General features: G+C 43.1%; 1 protein-coding gene across 2 annotated transcripts in view; it reads left to right on the top strand.

Moving 5' to 3' along the window:
- The window catches only part of ankrd13b (ankyrin repeat domain 13B), a 352,153-nt gene that overhangs the window by 216,588 nt on the left and 115,871 nt on the right, over positions 1-19,694 (top strand). For both annotated transcript variants that reach the window (XM_078548006.1, XM_078548005.1), the window contains exon 2: positions 12,928-13,063. In XM_078548006.1, the coding sequence (XP_078404132.1) occupies positions 12,928-13,063 (136 nt within the window). The remainder of the gene's footprint in view (positions 1-12,927; positions 13,064-19,694) is intronic.

The raw sequence follows: 19,694 nt of genomic DNA, 5'->3' as shown, positions 1-19,694 counted from the left end.
GAGGTTGTTTTTTTCCCTTGCTTTAAAAGAAGATGTCAAAATGCACAGCCTGGCCTTGGGAAATGCATACTGCAATAAAAAATGAAGTGCATTCATAGAAATGTTGTGAAATGTCAAAAAAAAAATCACACAGTGCAAATCTGGGACGAATCCGCCTCCGAGGGGAGAATCTTCTCCCCGTCGGGGGGGGGTTGGACAGGAGCGGGTGTGGGCGGGCGTGCAGCCAATCGCCGCCTGTCATCAGCTGCGCGCCGCCATTTTACGTGGGTGGGCCAATTAAGCCCCGCCCAGCGTGACACGCACACCCGGAAGCGCTGAGCACTCCCTATGTGGGTGGGGGGTGTAGGCTGAGACGGGGCACAGAGCTGCCTCAGGGAGATCATAATAAAGAAAAAAAAAATTTTTAAGTCATGTCCCCTCATGTGACAGTGTCAATGAACTTTAATTAAAACTTTCATTCAATTTCTAAACACTTCATGAAATCTCATCCCGCCCGTGGATGAGGTTTCATGATAAATGCGAAGGCTGCCTGGGCTCTTCGCCTGCCCCGCTCGCCAACCTTAAGGTTGGGCGGGCAGCTCCGTTAAATTTTTCAATTACTATTTAAATGGCCTTAACAGGCCTTTGACAGTTCGGCGGGCACGCAGCCAACTCCGGTGCGTGCCCGCCAAACTGAAGATCTGAATGACGCGCGGTGACGTTGGGATGCACGTCCGACATCACCGCGTGTCATTTTATGCATCGGCGAGCAGGCCTCACCACTACTCGCCAACCCGAAGATTCTAGCCCTAGTGTATCTTCATACACTCACACACGCACACACTTTGTTTATTCTTTCATGAGATATGGGCCTCACTGGCTAGGCCAGCATTTTTATTGCCCATCCCTAATTGCCCTTGAGAAGGTGGTGGTGAGCCACCTTCTTGAAGCGCTGTAGTCTTTGTGGTGTAGGCAACCCACAGCTCTTACGCCAGGCTGTTCCAGGATTTGGACCCAGACAGTGATCAAACAGTGATATAGTTCCAAGTCAGGATGGTGTGGGGCTTGGAGAGGAACTTGCAGGTGGTGATGTTCCAATGCGCTGCCCTTGTCCTTCTGGATGGTAGAGGTCGTGGGTTTGGAAGATGCTGTCAAAGGAGCCTTGAAGAGTTCCTGTAGTGCACTTGTAGATGGTACACACTGCTGGCACTGTGTGTGGGTGATGGAGGGAGTGAATGTTTATGGATGTGGTGCCAATCAAGCGGGCTGCTTTGTCCTGGATGGTTTCAAGCTCCTTGAGTGTTGTTGAAGCTGTACTCATCCAGGCAAGTGGGGAGTATTCCATCACACTCCTGACTTGTGCCTTGTGGATGGTGGATGGACTCTGGGCACCTGCTGCCATGATATATTTTTTCACAAGAATGTTGCCAGGACTGGTGAATTTTAACTATGAAGGGAAATTGGATAGGCTGGCATTGTTGTATTTGAAACAGAGGAGAGATTTACTTGAAGTGTATAAAATCATGAAAGGCTTAGATAGGGTGGATTGGAAGGACCTATTTCCCTTAACAAACAGATCAATAACCATGTGACAAAGATTTAAATTAATTGGCAGAAGAATTAGAGGTGACCTGGGGAGAAGGTTTTTCACCCCAATAAGTAGGGAGGTCTTGTGGCACAGTAGTAGTGCCTGATAATCAGCCCAAGAATCCTCTACCATCTCCCTACTATTCCCCAAAGGGAATAGGTGAGCTTAAGTAACCCACCTCCTGATTCCCCAAAGCCTGTCCACAATCTACAAGGCATAAGTCAGGAGTGTGATGGAATACTCTCCACTTGCCCAGATAAGGCAACCATCTCATCACTCTAAACTCACACACTCGCAAGCCCATCACACATTCACTGGCATCTCACTCACTGCCAGTTCAAGGGACATCACCACTCACTGTCTCACACAAACCCTCACATCTCCATCTGGCCTCATCTCCTCTGGAGACTGCCTCCTCAGCCCTCACCATCTTGAGGCCACTTGCATAGATCAACTTGTGCCCTCGCACATACCCCGAGATACCCTCCTTTCCCAGTACAGCCCCTTCCCTTGCCCGAGGCCACTTCTCCCCCTTCCCCGAGTAAACCCTAGCCCTGCAGCCATTGAAAAGCCACCCCAGCCTTACAGCTGGTCTGGTAGGTAGAGACCTGCCCGTGAGCCCTTCTATAAGTGAGGTGGTGCTGCCTGTGAAGTCTGGCGCTGATGACTGTGAGTGCTGCCTGAAGCAAGGCAGGCAAACAAACCTTAAAGTCCTGAGCAAAGTGCAGCTCGCCAGGTGCATGTCGCTTATGTTCAGTTGGTGTGATGCCCAGGTGATCCAGTGTAGGGGGGCGGGGGCGTGATCCCAGCGAAGGGGGCTTATAATGCGATGCTAAAGTATTGAAATCAGGTTCCTGGTGTGCGGCATTGACAGGTGGAGCAGACAATCGCAAACTGGTTTTCATGACGGAGTGTAACCGATTTTTGGCTTTCTTGCCATATTGCCCCTCCCGACACCCGCCATGACGCCTGACACCGATGGGGCTGGAAATTTCCGGCCTGGGAAAAAAACCCGGGAAGCCATGGGGATCTGAGACTGACTGCTGGTGGTGGCAGAAAATCTCATCACATTTAAAGAGTACTTGTATATGCACTTGAAGTGCTGTAACCTATGAACTAAGAGCTGGAAAGAGGAATTAGGCAGGATAGCTCTTTTTTGGTTGCAACAAACAAAATGGGCCGAATGGCCTCCTTTGCTGTAAATTTCTATGATTTTATGTGCACAAAATTAATTCCAGTTATTTATAGCAGTGCAATTTGCAGGCGTAATGGCCAGGAATAGTGGTGTCACTATATGGAGCCCTGTTAGTGTCCATCATCAGATAGAATACTAATTAACTCAGCAATAGGCATACCTGACTCAGACACATGAACGCTATTAAGACGATTTTCCTGGTGTGTGGACAGATTCTTTCTACATCAAACAGGCAGTGAATCCCCATTTGTTGAAATCTTTACAGCTAAATGATATCCGAGGGAATTTTACTGTTAGGGATTGTTATGTAAGCTAGAGAAATATACCAGACCACAGTAAATAGTGCAATTTACAGTTTCCTCCATCGGTTGGAAATTTTCCTTTTATTCTAATGCAAAACTGATGACCTCACCTCACAGACAAAACTGTGTGAAAGCTGGAAATCTACATTAAAACAATGTTGGGACCTGTAATAATTAAACAAGGTGCTTGATGCCTGTTTTACGTAGTCAATAAGGGCAACCTGAAAAATTGCCCAGACCAATACAGGGCTAGACGTATTACAGAGGTGCTTGGGGGAGAGGGACAAAGCCCTGTGAAATTATTACTTTCTGTGCAGCCTTTTTCGACCTGGCAGATGTGTGCAACAAGGAACAACTTTTACCTTGCAGTATTCTGTAGAAGAAGCATTGTGTCCTATCAAAAAGCCACAAGGGATCTGAGTAACATAGAGGCCTGTGTCTTCATCTTGCATTGTAGCCCATCTATCTGAACAAATTTCAAGCAATTCCAATAAAAATGTAGATGGGCTGTGTTGGCAAGTGTCATTTTTTGCGATTCTAAGCTATACTATGAAACACTCATCATTGATCAGGGATTATTTCAAATGCTCATTTAAGTCCCACAGCAGCTTATCTGTGATGCCAGGGAGTTGATCGCCCAGCGCTATTAAACAGCAAACTTCACAGAAACATTTGATCTCAATGAAGTTTTGAACGCGATAGATGTAAAGGCCCTTTCATGCAAAGATTGTACTGCAGCATTGCAGTACCATACGCATATCAGATCACTGGGCTAATCTTTCAAGTTCAGGTTCGTTTAGGATGGATCAAGAGTTTAGAAATGTTTTATTTTCCATGAGAAACCTCTTTCTTATGGCTGGTATATGGCAATGACTGTACCTTTTGCATTCGGTTGTTAATTCAGATAATTATGGCAGTGGCTAACGAAGTATATATCACTGTGATGCCCCCTTCGTAATTGTGAGTGGGCGTGGAGTTGTTATATGTTCCATGGTCTGTTCTGGGTACCAATGGTCTGGAGAGTTTTTAGTTCTCCATTTGTGCATCAAGCACCCGTATCTGTCATGGTTTGTGTAGATGCGGTTTAGGGTTGACCATGAGCTTTGCAGAAGATCACAGCTAGGAGTCCCCTGAGTTGGATCTTTCACAAACGATTCGTTTGTAACTTCCTGTGAACTACGTTCTACTTTCCAAGCTTCATCAGGAAGGTTGAAATTGCACTGTTAAAGATTAGGCACTTGGGTCCAAAAGGCCTTGCACGACTTCAGGCAGTGTGCAGGAATGTTGTCGAGGTGCTGGTGTGTGGGGAGAAGTTCACTTCCTCGATTTGCTGGATTTTCCGGAGGTGAATGAAAAGGGGAGTGACGTGCGACAGCACAGCCAGACAGAGTGTTTGGGGTCGACATGAGTGCCTCAGTGTTACAACGCATTGTTGGACATTAACAAGTCGAGTCTGGCTACTTCCATTCCATACCAGTGCACTGCACTCAGCTACAGTGTACACAAGGACCATCGCTGATGTCCAAAGCACTAATGCTGATATGCACCAGCCTGTAATCTCCAGTTTCTGGGCCGGGCTAACTCTTGTCTCCGACTTGGTGATGACCTTTTTCAAAGTGGCAGCAGAAGGTTTGCATGCAGTCCAGGTTCACTCCAAGATTGGTCAGAGTGGGGTCATGCCACACAACACTGTTGCAGAAGATCACTTTCAGGGTCGCTTAGAGTTCTTGTTATCAATGTGGATTGCAGCAACTCTTCTTCAATGGAGATATTCGTCTTGAGTCCACACATGAATGATAAGAGAGATTCTCCTGGTCCGTTGCCTGCCCCAAGCTCCTTTTTTTCTCACTACATATTATTAAAATGACAACTTTCGGCGTATAATTTTCCAAACCAGACCATCTCTCCTATTTTTTTCCCCCCAGCATAACTACCTCTGTGTTTCTTGTTTTGGTTTCCTTATACTGTTCAATGACAGCACATGGAGGTGAATGATGTGAATGAGCCATCCATTAGCTTGAGCAGCCAGCCAGGATCACTGCATTGCCTCTTTTCAATGATGTGACCGAGGTCAGGAACTCAATGGCATTGGTGCGAATCAGTGCTGTGGTACATGGTCTGACAATAATTGAGAGAGGGCCATCTGCAGGCAATAGCTGAGTGCTGGAAGTCGGAGCTTAGGCTGAGATCAGTTTTCCCCAATTGACAAAAAAAATGACTCCATTTAAATCTTTAAAAAATCAATTCCAGAGCTCTTTATTGCTTTGGCAGACATATTTCTCATTCAGAGAACATTGCTTGAGCATCAGAGTTACTTTAAAAGAATACATTCAGCAGATTGAGCCCAATCATTCAATGTTCCAATATAAGTTTCAAGAGATGTCAGGTCAAGGAGCTGCTGCGTGTACACATTAATACTATTAAGATTTACAACTCCACTTGTAAAATTTTGCTCTCAGAACATTCCCAGCATCTATTTAGAACCATTTTTTCTCATTGTGTAAGTTGCAGCATTAATCCCAACCAAATCAACGGGAGCAGATCAATGTTCAATGTTGTGGTGTTTTGTGTTGCTGTGCTTTATAACGATGAGTTCACTTGTTGTTTATTGGATTTCATTAAGAGTTGTTAAAAATGTAGGAGAAAGATTTCCCCCGAGTGTTTAGCAAGCACATTGGGCCAGATTTTGAGGTTAGAAATACCAGTGAGTCTAGAAGCGCTTGCTGTTATCTGTGTGGGTATCAGGCAGCTAACTGTCGGCGCCCACACATGTGCAGTTAAAAACAGCGTGCTGCTCCAAAAGCCGCCCAATGATAGAATCTTGCTGAGAGCCTCGGCATTCAAATACAGGGAATGGCGTGACATTGCAGAGAAAAGGACTAAATGCACCAGAAAAAATTAGGGCTTGTCCATTTCAGTATATACAGCCATTTAACGTCATACTAAGTCTTGCTTACTACCAACAACCTCTCTGGCACTGAAAATTACCTTCTACAAATGTGGAGTCCCATTCCTACAGATTTTAATCATTGATGGAAGTTTTAAAAAGAAAATAAAGAAAATGCATTTTTTTTACTTCCTGTAGGTTTATCTCCCTCCCTGAATGCAACCTTTCTTCCCCTTCCCTCTGTGCTGAATTTTACCAACCCCCCTGGAGATGGGATGGGAGGCCTTGTAAAATGGCGGCAGGAGGCGTTGTGAGGGGAGCTCGTGTCTTCCCATATTCTCAACGGTGGGAACGTCAGCAGTGGGCTGCCCACCGACTCCACCGATTGGCCAATGAACAGCTTAACAGCTTCTTTCCACCCCTGCCAAACTTTTACCAGCATTGGGAGGGGCCACGCTGAGCGTGGAGATAAACTGTGGTGGCCTCTCAGCAGGTCCTGGGCAGATTCCTTAATGGGCACCCCCACCGCACACGGGAGTGCTCCCCCCCCACTTCCTCTCCCCCCCACCTCCTCTCCCCCCCCCCTCTCCCCCCCACTCTCCCCCCCCCTCCCCCACCCCTCTCCTCCCCACCTCCCCTCCCTCCCCCCCCCCCACTCCCCCCCCCCCCCCCCCCCCACCCCGCCGAGTGGCAATGGCTGCCCCAGCCCCTGACTCCGATGACACCACTGGAGGTTTCACCCCTCCAATTGGGGCCCGCCTGCCTGGCCCTGGCACAGTTTAAAAACAATGTGAGAGAAAACAGCTAGCTGGCTTAGGTAGTCATTCAATTGGGAAAGCAGCTGCGAGAGGCGGGGCTGCCATCCTCAATTGGATGGTAGTCCCAGTGGTGGCATCTTCATTGACTGCCACTGATAAAACCCTGCCTGGGGTCCCACTGTCCAAGGTTTGAGATCTGCTTTCGGTCCCGGCAGCAGGACAAGCTGGATTTTGGTAAGATTCTGGCCTTTGTTTCGCTTTCTGTACACGATCTGGCATCACATTCACCATTCTAACTGACTTTTTCTGGTTCTGACTGCGCAGCTCATTAGTGGCTCCTCAATCTGATTGGTTGAAGAAATGCACAATTGTTTGCCCTGTTGACGCAGGTCTCTGATCCCCTGTAGAGGACACGGTGCCAGTTTGGCTCTCTAATTTACAATAAGCTCCAGTACAATAGTCCATAGAAAGTCTGTCGGCAAGTGTAACTATAGTGATCAGAGAGTGCCATTCATTCATCCCCCCACCCCCCACCCCCCAACCACTCGTCCCCAGAGCAAGTCCAACCATTGTACATCCAGTGGGGTGTCCTTCCCTCATTGTTACTTTTACAAAGGTCTAACTGCATCTTTTTGAAATAATTTAATTGTTTTTAGAAACCTTGTCACTATATTTATAATGTTGTTATCACAATACAACCAAGGAATTGATCCCCTCCGAGTCACTTATTTGTAAGGTTTATAGTTTCATTTATTGAACACTAATCTGCTCCTAGGCCTCAGTTCTCTTTGGGGAAGGTACACGCTATCTTTCTTTTTAAAACTTATTTTCTCCCTTTCCTTGTTCAGATCTTCCCAGCAGTTGTCCAACTACAGAGTGGCCATTATGAATGCTTGGCTGAGTTTCAGTGGATGGGTTTCAGTACAGTAGGTGTTCCATTCAGCTGAGAACAAATGACAGTCTTAAGAGGTTGTAATAACAGATTGTGCCTGTGATGTGGTTTCTGGTTTGTTGACACAAAATAATACAAGTATCTGAAGGGTTTCTTCACATGGCAAAATGCATTTGTTTCACAGTATTAATAATAGCGTGTTTGAGGGAGGCTTTTATTAGATGGTGAGAAGTTTATATTTTTCCCAAGGAATGTAAAATATTTTAAATTGATATTTCATGCAATTTCATGATTGTAGATGGTGGATACTGGGTATGGAGGATACATAAGGGCTCATGGAGGGAACATAGGGTGTAGGGGTGGGGATAAGAGGATGAGGGGGAGAGAAGTGAGGTTTAAGGGACCTTTAAACAATGTTAGGAGCCATGCTGCCATCACCGAGAACTGAGGCAGGCCTTCCTACCAGCCTGCCTCAGCACTTGCATCCCTCCCGCACTAGTTCATGGCTCACAAACTGCAGTGCAAACCCGAACCCTGTGGGGAAAGACAAAAATTCTGGGCAAAACCACACGTCAGTTGAGTGTGCAGTTTGCCAGCTACGAAATGGCCCGACTTGCAAAGCAAAGCAAGCTCCCAAGAGGAAAGTCAAGTCCATTGTTTCCATATTACTTCCTTCACAAAATTCGCCGGACTTATTTTTAGCGAACACCCCTTTCATTTTAAAACAAGTTTTACCTCAAGCCTTGCTGTCAGTTGAGAACGACTCATCATGTTAACTGTATTGTGCTGAGAAGATCTTATTCAAAGGAATGTAGAAGCTACACTTTCTTGACGGCACAACCATCAAACCTACTTTGACAATCATAAGAGAAAAAACAGTGGAAATATACACATCTATCATTTGCACCCTTTGTTTTCAAGCTATAAAGAGAGAATGACGCCTTTCATGACCTCAGGATGTCTCAATGCGGCTTACTGTGAATTAGTACTTTTGGACTGCAGTGATTGCTCTGCTGTAGGAAATGTGGCATCTAATTTGCACCCAGGCAAGTTCCTTCAAACGGTAATGCGATAATGACGAGTTGATGTATTTTTTTAGTGATAAGGGATCAATATTGGCCAGCACGTCCTTCTTTGAAATAGTGTCATGGGATCTTTTACGTGCACGTGAGAGGTCATATCAGGGTTTAACATCTCATCCCAGAGACAGCCCCTCCAAAATGCAGCCCTGCAGTATCAGGTCTGGATCACTTGCTGAAGTCACGAAGATGGGGTTTGAATCCTCAGCCTTCTGATTCAGAGGTGATACTGCCACTGGGTCACAGCTTCCCGTTTTAATCAAGGTATATTTTTAAACCATGTAATTTAGTAGTGAACTGTATTAAACTGAGTCACTGCTGAATAGTAATCCCGCAAATGGCGCACTTTGTATAGCGTGCAGTGTATCTTTCACTATTTTAGAGTTGAAAACATGTAATTCTATTCTGTCAAGTATTTAAGTTTCTTATATTAACATCCTGTTACTGCCTAATATACTCAATGTATAGTATTATCATGTTCCAGTTTAAGGCTGTAATTCAGTCTCAACACGTTTTCCCATAGCATTTGTGATATAATCAACAATATCATTCAATTGAATTATAGCCTTGCAAATCACTGTCACTGGCCTAATACCCTCTTTTTAAACGATTACTGTAAGAATATTTGTCTAGGGTAGCTCCCTGGGCTTAAATAATATGGAGATCAAGAGGCAGACAATTGTTTCAGGACACACAAAGGAGCGAAATACCAATATATATTTCAGTGATCAGTATACAAGATACAGGAGGATGGTAATTAAACATACGTTTTGTGAATGCCCTTTCAATGGTGGCAGTTCCAGACTCTCAGCTGTCCAGATTCAGGCATCTCTGAATTATAAAGAAGGCTTTAACCTTCCCCGCCTGGCAGGGATAATTAAATAGGCAGTTAAAATGGCCGTGGCAGTTTATCCCCAGCAACTCCAGTGCTTTCCCATAGCCGCATAACGCCTAAATAGAAGTTAGAACCAGTGCTAACATTATCCAGAAGACCTGTGAACTTTTGTGCACATCACCTTCTTTGGTACAAATGAAGCTGCTGAGATGCTATCACCACCTAAAGGCATGTGGAAAATGTCAGTTAAAAATACTCATGTTAGAATGTAACTCGCTGGCTGCACTTATTCCTTTTTTTGATACGCTGTAAGTTTTTTTAATGATTTCTTCTGGAGTCCAGATTAAGTAGCTTGAATACCTTGGTATAAAAACAGAAAATGCTGGAAAAACTCAGCAGGTCTGGCAGCATCTGTGGAGAGAGAAACAGAGTTAACGTTCCGAGTCTGTATGTCTCTTCCTCAGAGCCAATACCTTGGCGGTTGGCGCAACATACATCATCCTGATACCTCCTAGTCTGCCTCCAGGAAAGACAATATACCTTGGAAACACATCTGTTTTCCTGTCAATGTTTACTTTATGATCATTTATTGAAACAGTGGAAATGTTTAATATTTGTTCTTCTTCTCTGCTGCAAGAAAATGGTTCTTTTACAGCCATTCTGGCTTTGTCTTCAAGCATAACATCTTGAAGTTAGGTATCTGGGCAGGTGGCCCTATACTTCTGCTGGCACCAACTCTGCCCATTGTACTCAGACATGCCTCCCAAGGGTTTATGGCAGGCCGCGTTTCATCCCTGGAGGCTCCATCTATCATTGAATGATGAGAATAAAATAACATTTTGCTGTTTTGGATTAATTGTGAGGCCCTGCCTGTCCTCTCAGTAAAAGATCCCATAGGGCTGTTCAAAGAAAAGCAGGGGACTTATCCCTGGTGTTCTGCCCAATATTCATCCCTCAATCAACATCACAAAAACAATTTATCTGGTTATTATCACATTGCTGTTTGTGGGAGCTTGCTGTGAGCAAATTGACCACTGCATCACCTATTACAATAGTGACTTCACTTCAAAAATACCTAATGGGTAGGAAAGTACTTTGAGACATGAAAAAAATTATATAAGTGCAAGTCTCCTTCCTTCCTTCCTTCCTTCCTTCCTTCCTTCCTTCCTTCCTTCCTTCCTTCCTCCCTCCCTTCCTTCCTCCCTCCCTCCCTCCCTCCCTCCCTCCCTCCCTCCTTCCCTCCCCTTCCCTTCCTTCTGTTCTTTCTATCTTTTCCCCAAAAGTGTTGTCCCCTTAGCACAGGCCACGCACCAACTGCAAGCAAGAGCAAAGATGGACGGCCTGTATGAGGCCGAACCTCTGGTCCAACTCAGCCACTGGGGGAGTAGCCTTGAGCTTATTCGCCCTATAATGTCCGCGTACTTGGTTTCAAGGAGGACAGGCAATTATGCAAACCATACTGTGTCACTTGTGACGTTATAGTGAAAATGGTACATTCATCCTCTGGATTTCTCCCTCCATGTAACAGAAGGTGCGTCTCTTAAAGAAACTGCAGCTTGAAAATGATAAATCACAATGAAAAGAGCTGCCAAGCATTTTGTGGTGACTCATTTTATTTCAATGAACTGATAAATAGCCATGATGAGACCGTCTAGTCAGCACCAATGGAGCAAATGTCAAAGACATTATAGCTCAGCGCCAGATATATTGCACTTCGAAACAAAACCAAAAGTTGGTTTTCCCTATCTTCTTTATGGAATTCCTGCAGTATTTGTAGGGGCTTGGCTACAGGACAAAGGTTATTAAGGTTCTGATATTGAGCATTTTGATCCATTATAACAGTTCAATTATGCTTAATAATATCTGTAGTAAAAGCTTCATCAATGTAGCCAATAAATGTCGCACATATAGCTTCTCGCTTTGAAACACAAGTATCTGACAGGCCAATTTTTCAAGGGAAGATTCATTTCCTAAACACTAAAGACCAGTTAGTTATGTAACTATTTCACTAAACGATAATGCATGAATAAAGATTGCAATCATAAAGCATGATTTAACTAGTTCCTAATCACACCTAATTATTAAATTATGTTCTGACACAGATGAATCTCAAGTTTTGCTGTGGCTTTCTGAATCGATATAATAGATCTGAAATCTACCCAGTTAGCGGAAATATATGCTACAAATCCAGACCTGTTGTTGGAGCTTAAGATATGGCTTATTCCATGCCAGTGTGGCCCCTTGCAGTCATCGCTTTTACAATTTTAGGTGACGGACACATTGCTGTTATCACAGCTTGTTGGAGTCACAAGAGGCAGGAGGAATGATGCCAAGAACATTGTAATTGAAAGGGCAAGGCTTATAAATCCAGCCATGCAGCACTACCAGAGGCTAAACAGCCCACTAAGCCTCTAATATGGAGACCAGGTAGTCTAAGTTCAATATGATCCAAAAATGCACCACCCACTATATTGGGAAAGACCAGCAGATCATTGCAGGTCCCATGCCTCATAGAGGAGGAAGGCCCTTTGAAAATGCAAATAAGGAGCCTAACACCTGTTTGAGGCCCCCCACTCAAAGACTGATTTATCCTAAGGCAGGCAGCGGTACCATTAGGCTGTACACAGGAAAATCAGATCTACAACAAATCTACCCAATCATTGCTACACTGCCCAACGTGTTCACCAGCACCATCTCCCCACCTGGTCATCACTGCTACCTCCATGCCCGATCACCACAAGACCTTTCCATCCGATCACTGCCACTGCGTCCCCATCTGATCATCGCTACTACCTTCCCACCTCTTAACCATTACTTCCCCACTTAATCATCATCACCACCACCCTCTCTGCCTGGTCACTTCTACCACAGCACCCTCTGGTCAGGCCTACTCCCCAGTCTGGCTGCCCCCCTTCCCAGTTTCGCTCTGCTTCCATTACCTGAGAATCACCACGACCACAACAGTTTCAGTCATGCTTCTCTTGCGAGCTGCTGGCAGACCTTTTGGAAAGTGGATTTATTTGCACTTTAGCCGAGCTTGTAATGTGATGCTTCTCACAGTTGAATATCCATTGTCTAGTCTCACACCTGAAAAGTGGACATTTAGTGAGGTGGTGGATGAACACCCAGTGCAAGTCAAGTGGCTTGAGGAAAGGAAAGGAAATAATTGGGAGCAAAAAGAGAATTGAGCCCAGTCGAAGGTTTGTTGGCTCAAATATCTCACACAATGCAGCAAAATCCCAGCTTCAAATTGGTTCTAGCTCAGATTTTAACAGAAATGTCCAAACAGTAGGTTCCATTGGAGATGACCCTGTCATTGATGTGACCAATTTTGCTTTTCCATGCTTATTTATAAATCCAAGTAGCAAACAGGTGAAAAATGCAACTGCTGAACATTTCCTTTGATTGGCAGGTTGACATTGAACAGCTTGACCCACGAGGTCGGACTTCATTGCACCTTGCTGTCACGCTCGGATACCTGGAGTGCACAAGAGTTTTGCTAAAGCATGGCGCTGATGTTAGTAAAGAGAATCGTAATGGATGGACAGGTACAGTAATACCTTACTCACAACTGGTAGACTCAAGTTTTCTATTGAAATACTGTTGAATTTTACCATGTTTTAATTTAGGCTTTTGTGGAAATATTTCGCTGTCCATAGACTCCCACTGGTCTCCATCAATGGACCTTGCCCCCTGTGAGAGGACCTTAGACCTTTTCCATAATCTGCTCTTTCAGAATTGTGTGATTCATGTTTAACCTATTGCTGTACCTGTATTGGATTTACTATAATCTCAAGCAACTATTCCACTCTCTTCAGCAATAGAAAATTGTTGAACCAGCATTTGTACAAATTGTCACAATTGTGCGGTTTATAGGATTATTATGTTTTAAGACCATATCTTTTGGTTTATAGCAGTGTTAAAATTTGGGACAGTATCTTTAAATTTCAGGTAAATGAAAGGGATCATGTGATGTGCTGAAGTCTGCCAGGAATGTAAACCTGGGTAGTTTAATTGTTAAAGATCAAATGGAAGACTCAGATTATTTTGTTGGGAGGAAGGTGCTAGATATTTACACTTGGGGATAGTGGCAACTGTTTCTAAGTCCACAGTGAGAAGATCCCAAGTATCCTAAGACCCAGAAAGGAGTTATCAATATCAAGTTGCTGGAACTTGTCGCTTTGTTTCTAAGATGAAAGGCAGATGTGACCAGAGGTAACTGATTAGCCTTTCTACTTGGATACAAAGCTAAGGTGTTTCTTGTTGCCATGAAGAAGGAGATGGAGGAAGCCATTTTGAGATCAGGTTACTGGCTTCCCTATAAACCCAGAAAAATCACAGGCTAACGGCAGTTGCAGTTTTTTGGTCTTGTGTGGCCTGCAGCCATCTGAGAGGAGGAGAGCAAGGAAAAGATAGAATTTAGTCAGGCGTGCGTCTTGAGCAGAGAAAATGCTGGTTCTATTGTTCATCGTGCAGAACATGGGTGGGAGTCTGCACTCAGTTTGAAAACCAAGTTCGTGAGATGTTAAAACAAGGCTGGAGGGTTTTCCTAGCTGGTGCTAGAGGAAGAATCCCCAGGAAAACGTTCGCTGTGGAAGATAGTATTGCAAAAGGAACAGAACAGAAGTAAACCCTTGGGAGCTGAGAATCACTGGTTTCAGGAAAATTGAATATCTACTTAAGAGAGCGATAATGTAACAAAATTGGGGTTTTCAGTTGTAACTAAAATTAGAAAGGAACACACTCTGTTCACTAATTGAAAGTATACGTTGCTTACAAAATAAAAATAGTGTTTAGTTCATAGTGTTATTTTTGCATTTGTCTCAGTAAAACTTTTAAAATGTGAAATCTTGTGTGTCCTCCTTTCAGCTAATAACTGGAAGTTCAAATTTCTCTTTAAAAGTCATCAGTCTCTACAGAGATCATAAAGTCAAAGCAACTAAAATAATAATTCACAATTCAGGAGGAAGTGGAAAGATGATCAAATGTAATCAAATAATACAACATGCAGATGTTAATGGCAGAAAAGATGAGCAAAGTGGTTAGCTAGCTTTTTTCAAGAAAACTTTTTGGATTTGTGAAATTCTGCCCATATTTGATGATCTGTACCCCTTTGGTCTGTGTCAATTGACCTTCAGTCATAATATGTATAACACAAGCTTCATAATATAGGGCTCCTATCCCCAAATCTCAGAATGAAGAAGAATTGCAACAGGTTTCTGTTCATATCCAGTTACTTTCCTTTATATTCATCTTATTAGTCAAACTTGATGAGATTAAATTCAAGGTAGAAAAATGATCCTTTCAGTAATCCTAATATATCCACATTGTTAACTCAAGAGAATTTGCTGATCCAAACTGCAGTACTGATTTGTACTGAGAGGTAAGCCACCATAAAATCATCTATTTCTATGCAGAAAGCTTTTGCTTATTATTCAAATGTCTAGACATAGTGGATAAACCATTCATTTATTTAACTGAGAGCAAAACAGATACCATTGTGGCTACCATCTATTTATCAATTTAAAACAACAAACTAATCTTATCAAGGGGCGAAGGAGCTTGAATAATAAGCACTGTTTGACCTTTGACTAAAACTGCTACAAGCAAATCCATGCATTTGTGGCATACTGGGCTGAATATTTATTTAACCGTGAAGCACTAAAATTGAAATTGGGCAGTGTGGTGACTATCAAAATCTCCGCCCAAAAACTGACCCACCAAAACTTTGCCTTTGGATGCTTCTAAGTGGCCCTGAGAAATCCTTGTCATTTTGTCTCTATTCGCCCTTGGTGTTATGGTCACATCATATGCCCTTAATGCCCTTGGGAGATGGATGCTTTACTTTGAAAAAAATAACATGAAATATGGACACTGCAGCTTCACAAAATGGACTGCAGGAAATCAGGTGATTTCTTTTGTGGGTTCGGTACAGACAGAGACAGACAGACCTGAACACATCTCTGGGAAGTTACTTAAATGCAAATGGCCCTCCTAGCTGCTGATTGATTACCCCTCATCATTTTTAATGGGAGAGGCTTATAACAACAATGGCTGCTAGACCTGTCAGCCCCATGAAGATGGGATTTCAAATAAAGCCACTCAGTGGGAATGATCATAGCTGGAATGTTGGTGGGATATCAAGTATTTCCCCAATTACATCAACTTCAACCCCTTGTGTGGGTAATGTAATACATCAATACTGTCACCAGATGACAGAAACTGGCTGGAGGGGGAGCCAATACCTTATTTATCCACAAGGGCAACCAAGCAAGACAGTTTGGGACCAGCACCTCGGGGGAAAGATCTCATCCAGAAGCAGGAAAAAACCCTGCCTTGAAAAGAAAGTCATCTCAGGCAGTGAAGATGGGCTAATATATTTTGCCTGCAATATTGGATTTCTTCACTACAGAGACTTGACCACAATTTTGACTGAGAAGCCAGAAACTTCCAACCTCCATTTGTCTTTAGGGAACCAAGAAAGAATCCTTCAAGCCTGTAATGTTTTCAACCACCATTTCAAGGACAGTGTAAAGAAGTAAACTGTTTCTGTTTTACCCTACTAGTAATCTAAGTGCATGTTACATCTGCAGAAATCATCTTTTCTTACGTGTGTAAATGTGTGCTTGAAGAGTGGGTATTTGTTGCATTTACATTTTGGATTTTGTGGAAATAAACATTTATTCTTTCCTTTGATTTAAACTTACAAGAAAGCTTTTCCTGTCTGTTCTTTAAAGTCACAGCACTCAAAAGGGCTAAAACACTCCTTCATAAAAAATACATCTTGCTGTGTTCAGTCAAGGGGTGGGAAAAAGTGCAAAATTGTCTCACATTCATAACATTGGGGTGCGAGTGTTGCTGGCAAGGCCAGCATTTATTGCTCATCCCTAATTGCTCTCGAGTAGGCAGTGGTTACTTTGTCAACTAACACTTCAACACTGTTTTAAAAAAAGTAACTGATGCTCTACTTGGATGGATCTCATAGTTCATCATGTTCTCAGTCTTATCTGAAAAATAAAGAGAGTAAGTAGACCAATTACATATTAACATATGAACTAGGAGCAGGCACAGGCCACTCAGCCCTTCAAGCCTGCTCCACCATTCAATAAGATCATGGCTGATCTGATTGTAATTTCCCACCTACTCCCAATAACCTTTCACCCCCTTGTTAATCAAGAATCTATCTAGCTCTGCCTTAAGAATATTCAAAGACGCTGCTTCCACTGCCTTTTGAGAAAATGAGTTGCAAAGACTCACGACCATCTGAGAGAAAATATTTCTCCTCATCCCTGCCTTAAATGAGCAACCCCTTATTTTTAAACAGTTCTAGATTCTCCCACAAGAGGAAACATCCTCTCCACATCCACACTGTCAAGACCCCTCAGGATTTTAAAGGTTTTGATCAAGTCACCTCTTACTCTTCTAAACTCCAGTGGATACAAACCTAGCCTGTCCAACCTTTCCTCATAAGACAGCTGCACGTTCCTGGTATTAGCCTAGTAAGCTTCCTCTGAACTGCTTCTAACGCATTTACATCTTTCCTTAAATAAGGAGACCAACACAGTACACAGTACTCCAGATGTGGACTCACCACTGCCCTGTACAATTGAAGTGTTGCCTCCCTACTTTTGTATTCAATTCCCCTCACAATAAATCATAACATTCTATTAGCTTTCCTATTTACTTGCTCCACTGTATACTAGCCTTTTGTGATTCATGCACGAGGGCACCCAGATCCCAATTCTATAGTCATGCATTCTATAGACACCCAGTTCTATAGTCATGTCATGCATTCTATAGACACCCAATTCTATAGTCATGCATTCTATAGACACCCAATTCTATTGTCTTGCAGGGTTCCCACAGGAACAGGGAATAATTAACAGAGTGTACATGGCCGTGAAAGATCCAAGCAACAACCCTCTCAATTTCATTATCAGGAATAGATTTCATTGATATAGTGAGTGTCTGATGCCCATCACCTTATGCTGCAACTGAATGCTTGCTGCCCAGGAATCTGCCTGGATGCTATTATCAAGTGGCAATCCACCATACCAGCCTAGACGACCTAAAACTCTGCCTCTGGGTAGTCAACTGGTGATCCAGTATATCTCCTGAAGTCATGGCTGATGACACTAATATGCCTTCCACATACACAGGGAGAGGACTAATAGGATGAGGCCCTTGGGACCACAAGAGGTTTGTTGGAGGAGACCAATAGCATTATGAAATCTTGCTTTTGGTGCCTGGACAAATCTGGCAGTGCCTTGCAGTATAGCCCAGGAAGCATGTCCAGAATTGTGTTAGCTTGCTGCATAATGTCCATTCTAAAGCTGTAGGAGCTGATGATGTGTGTACGTGTGTGTGAAAGAGAGAGAGAGAGAGTGATGAACTTCCATCCTAACATCAGGAGGAGATTGTGCAGGAGGGAAACAAGGCATAAAATAGAACGTAGCCAGAGGAAGGAGGCAGCAATGTTTTGGTCATTGCTTTCAATAAAAGGTTGAGAAGGCAAATCAAATTCCTTCCATTATGTCCCTCTCATTTAACCCTACATTCCCAAAGGCCTGTGTACCTCACCTCAACATCAGAAATCCGACATTCTCACATTGCATGAACTCAGTCCATTATGCTGCAGGTATTAAAGGGTGGATGCAGAGACAGAAAGATCTGAGATGTCCACAGGATTTTGCTGGTGTCAGGAGAAGTTGAGAAGGTTATTAAAAGCCATACAAAAACAAGCAATGCTAAGCCTTTATAAGACACATGGTTAGGCCCCAGTTGGAATATTGCAGCTAATTCTGAGCAACACACTTTAGGAAGGTTGTCAAGATGACAACGCCAACAAAGTATAGTTATATAGCATTTTTTAAAATTTCTGTTTATTAAGCTTTAATGACAATCACAATGAGTACAAGAAAAGCTTACAGGACAGCAATAATTTAATACACTTACACTTGGAAGAGAAAGAGAAAGGAAAGGGAAAGAGAAAGAGAAGTAGGAGGAAGAAAAAGAAAAATAAAGAAACCCACCCCAGCCACTCCCCCCCAAAAATAAATAATAAGAAAATCAACAACAATTATAGGTCAGATATCATACATACCATCTAATTAGGGTTAGTTAGATGAAAGCACAGAGCTTTAGTTCTTCAAAATAATCTAAGAAAGGTTGCCAAGCTACATAAAATCCATCAGTGGAGCCTCTTATAGTGTACTTTATTTTCTCAAGTTTAAGATTCTACATAAGATCACGTATCCAATTAGTAAAAGAAGGCGGGCAGACTGTTTCCGATTTAATAGAATAATGCGTCTAGCCAATAATGTTGAAAAGGTGTTTGCGCCAGTCTGAATTTTTCTAAGAGGGAAGCCATTTGGTTCCACTCCAAAGAGTGATGTAATAGGAGAAGGTTCAATGTTGCTAGTAAAAATATGTGAGAGTGTTCTAAAAACTTTTGCCCAAAATAAAGCCAATTTAGGACACGGCCAGTACACATGAGTTGGAGTGGCTGGGGCAGTATGACATTTATCACAGCTTAGATCAAAATTCGAATAAATCTTAGATAATTTCACTTTGGATAGATGGGTACGATGTCAGATTTTAAATTGTAGCAACACATGCCTTGCACAAACAGATGGGGAATGTACATGAGAGAGAATAGCCTTCCAGCTATCGTCTGATAAGTCTGAGTCAAAATCTTGCTCCAAGGTAGATAGCGAAAAGCAGTATAGTGAAAAAATGAGAGAATACAGTTTGGAAATAAACTCCCCAACAGAAGGATTTAGTTCTAATATAATATCTATTGGTGATTTAGGGGGCAATAAGGGAAACTGAGCAATTTTTTTTGCACGCAAAATCTCTGATTTGTAAGTAGCGAAAGTAGTGTGTGTGGGGCAGATTGCACTTCCAAGTTGGAGAGTCAAAAGAAGCAAAAATATTATCAATGTATAGAAGGTGGAAATAAATAGTTTGCATCAATAGGGCTGCGTAAACAGAGAGATTGAACCCAAAGTGTGTTCTGAACTGGGTGGTCCAAATCTTAAGTGACTGTCCAACGAGAGGGCTTGAAGAAAAGTGACTGGTTGAGAAAGGAATGGAGGAGCACAACAGAGCAGGCAGAGATGTAGATTGACAGGAGGCTGCTTCCAATTGCACCCACGCTAAACTAGCCCAGTCCGAATG

The sequence above is a fragment of the Cetorhinus maximus genome, chromosome 9 (genome assembly GCF_964194155.1).
Source record: "Cetorhinus maximus chromosome 9, sCetMax3.hap1.1, whole genome shotgun sequence".
In the NCBI taxonomy this organism is placed as follows: domain Eukaryota; kingdom Metazoa; phylum Chordata; class Chondrichthyes; order Lamniformes; family Cetorhinidae; genus Cetorhinus; species Cetorhinus maximus.
Note: the sequence above shows the minus strand (reverse complement) of the source record. Positions and strands in the feature narration are given on the sequence as shown.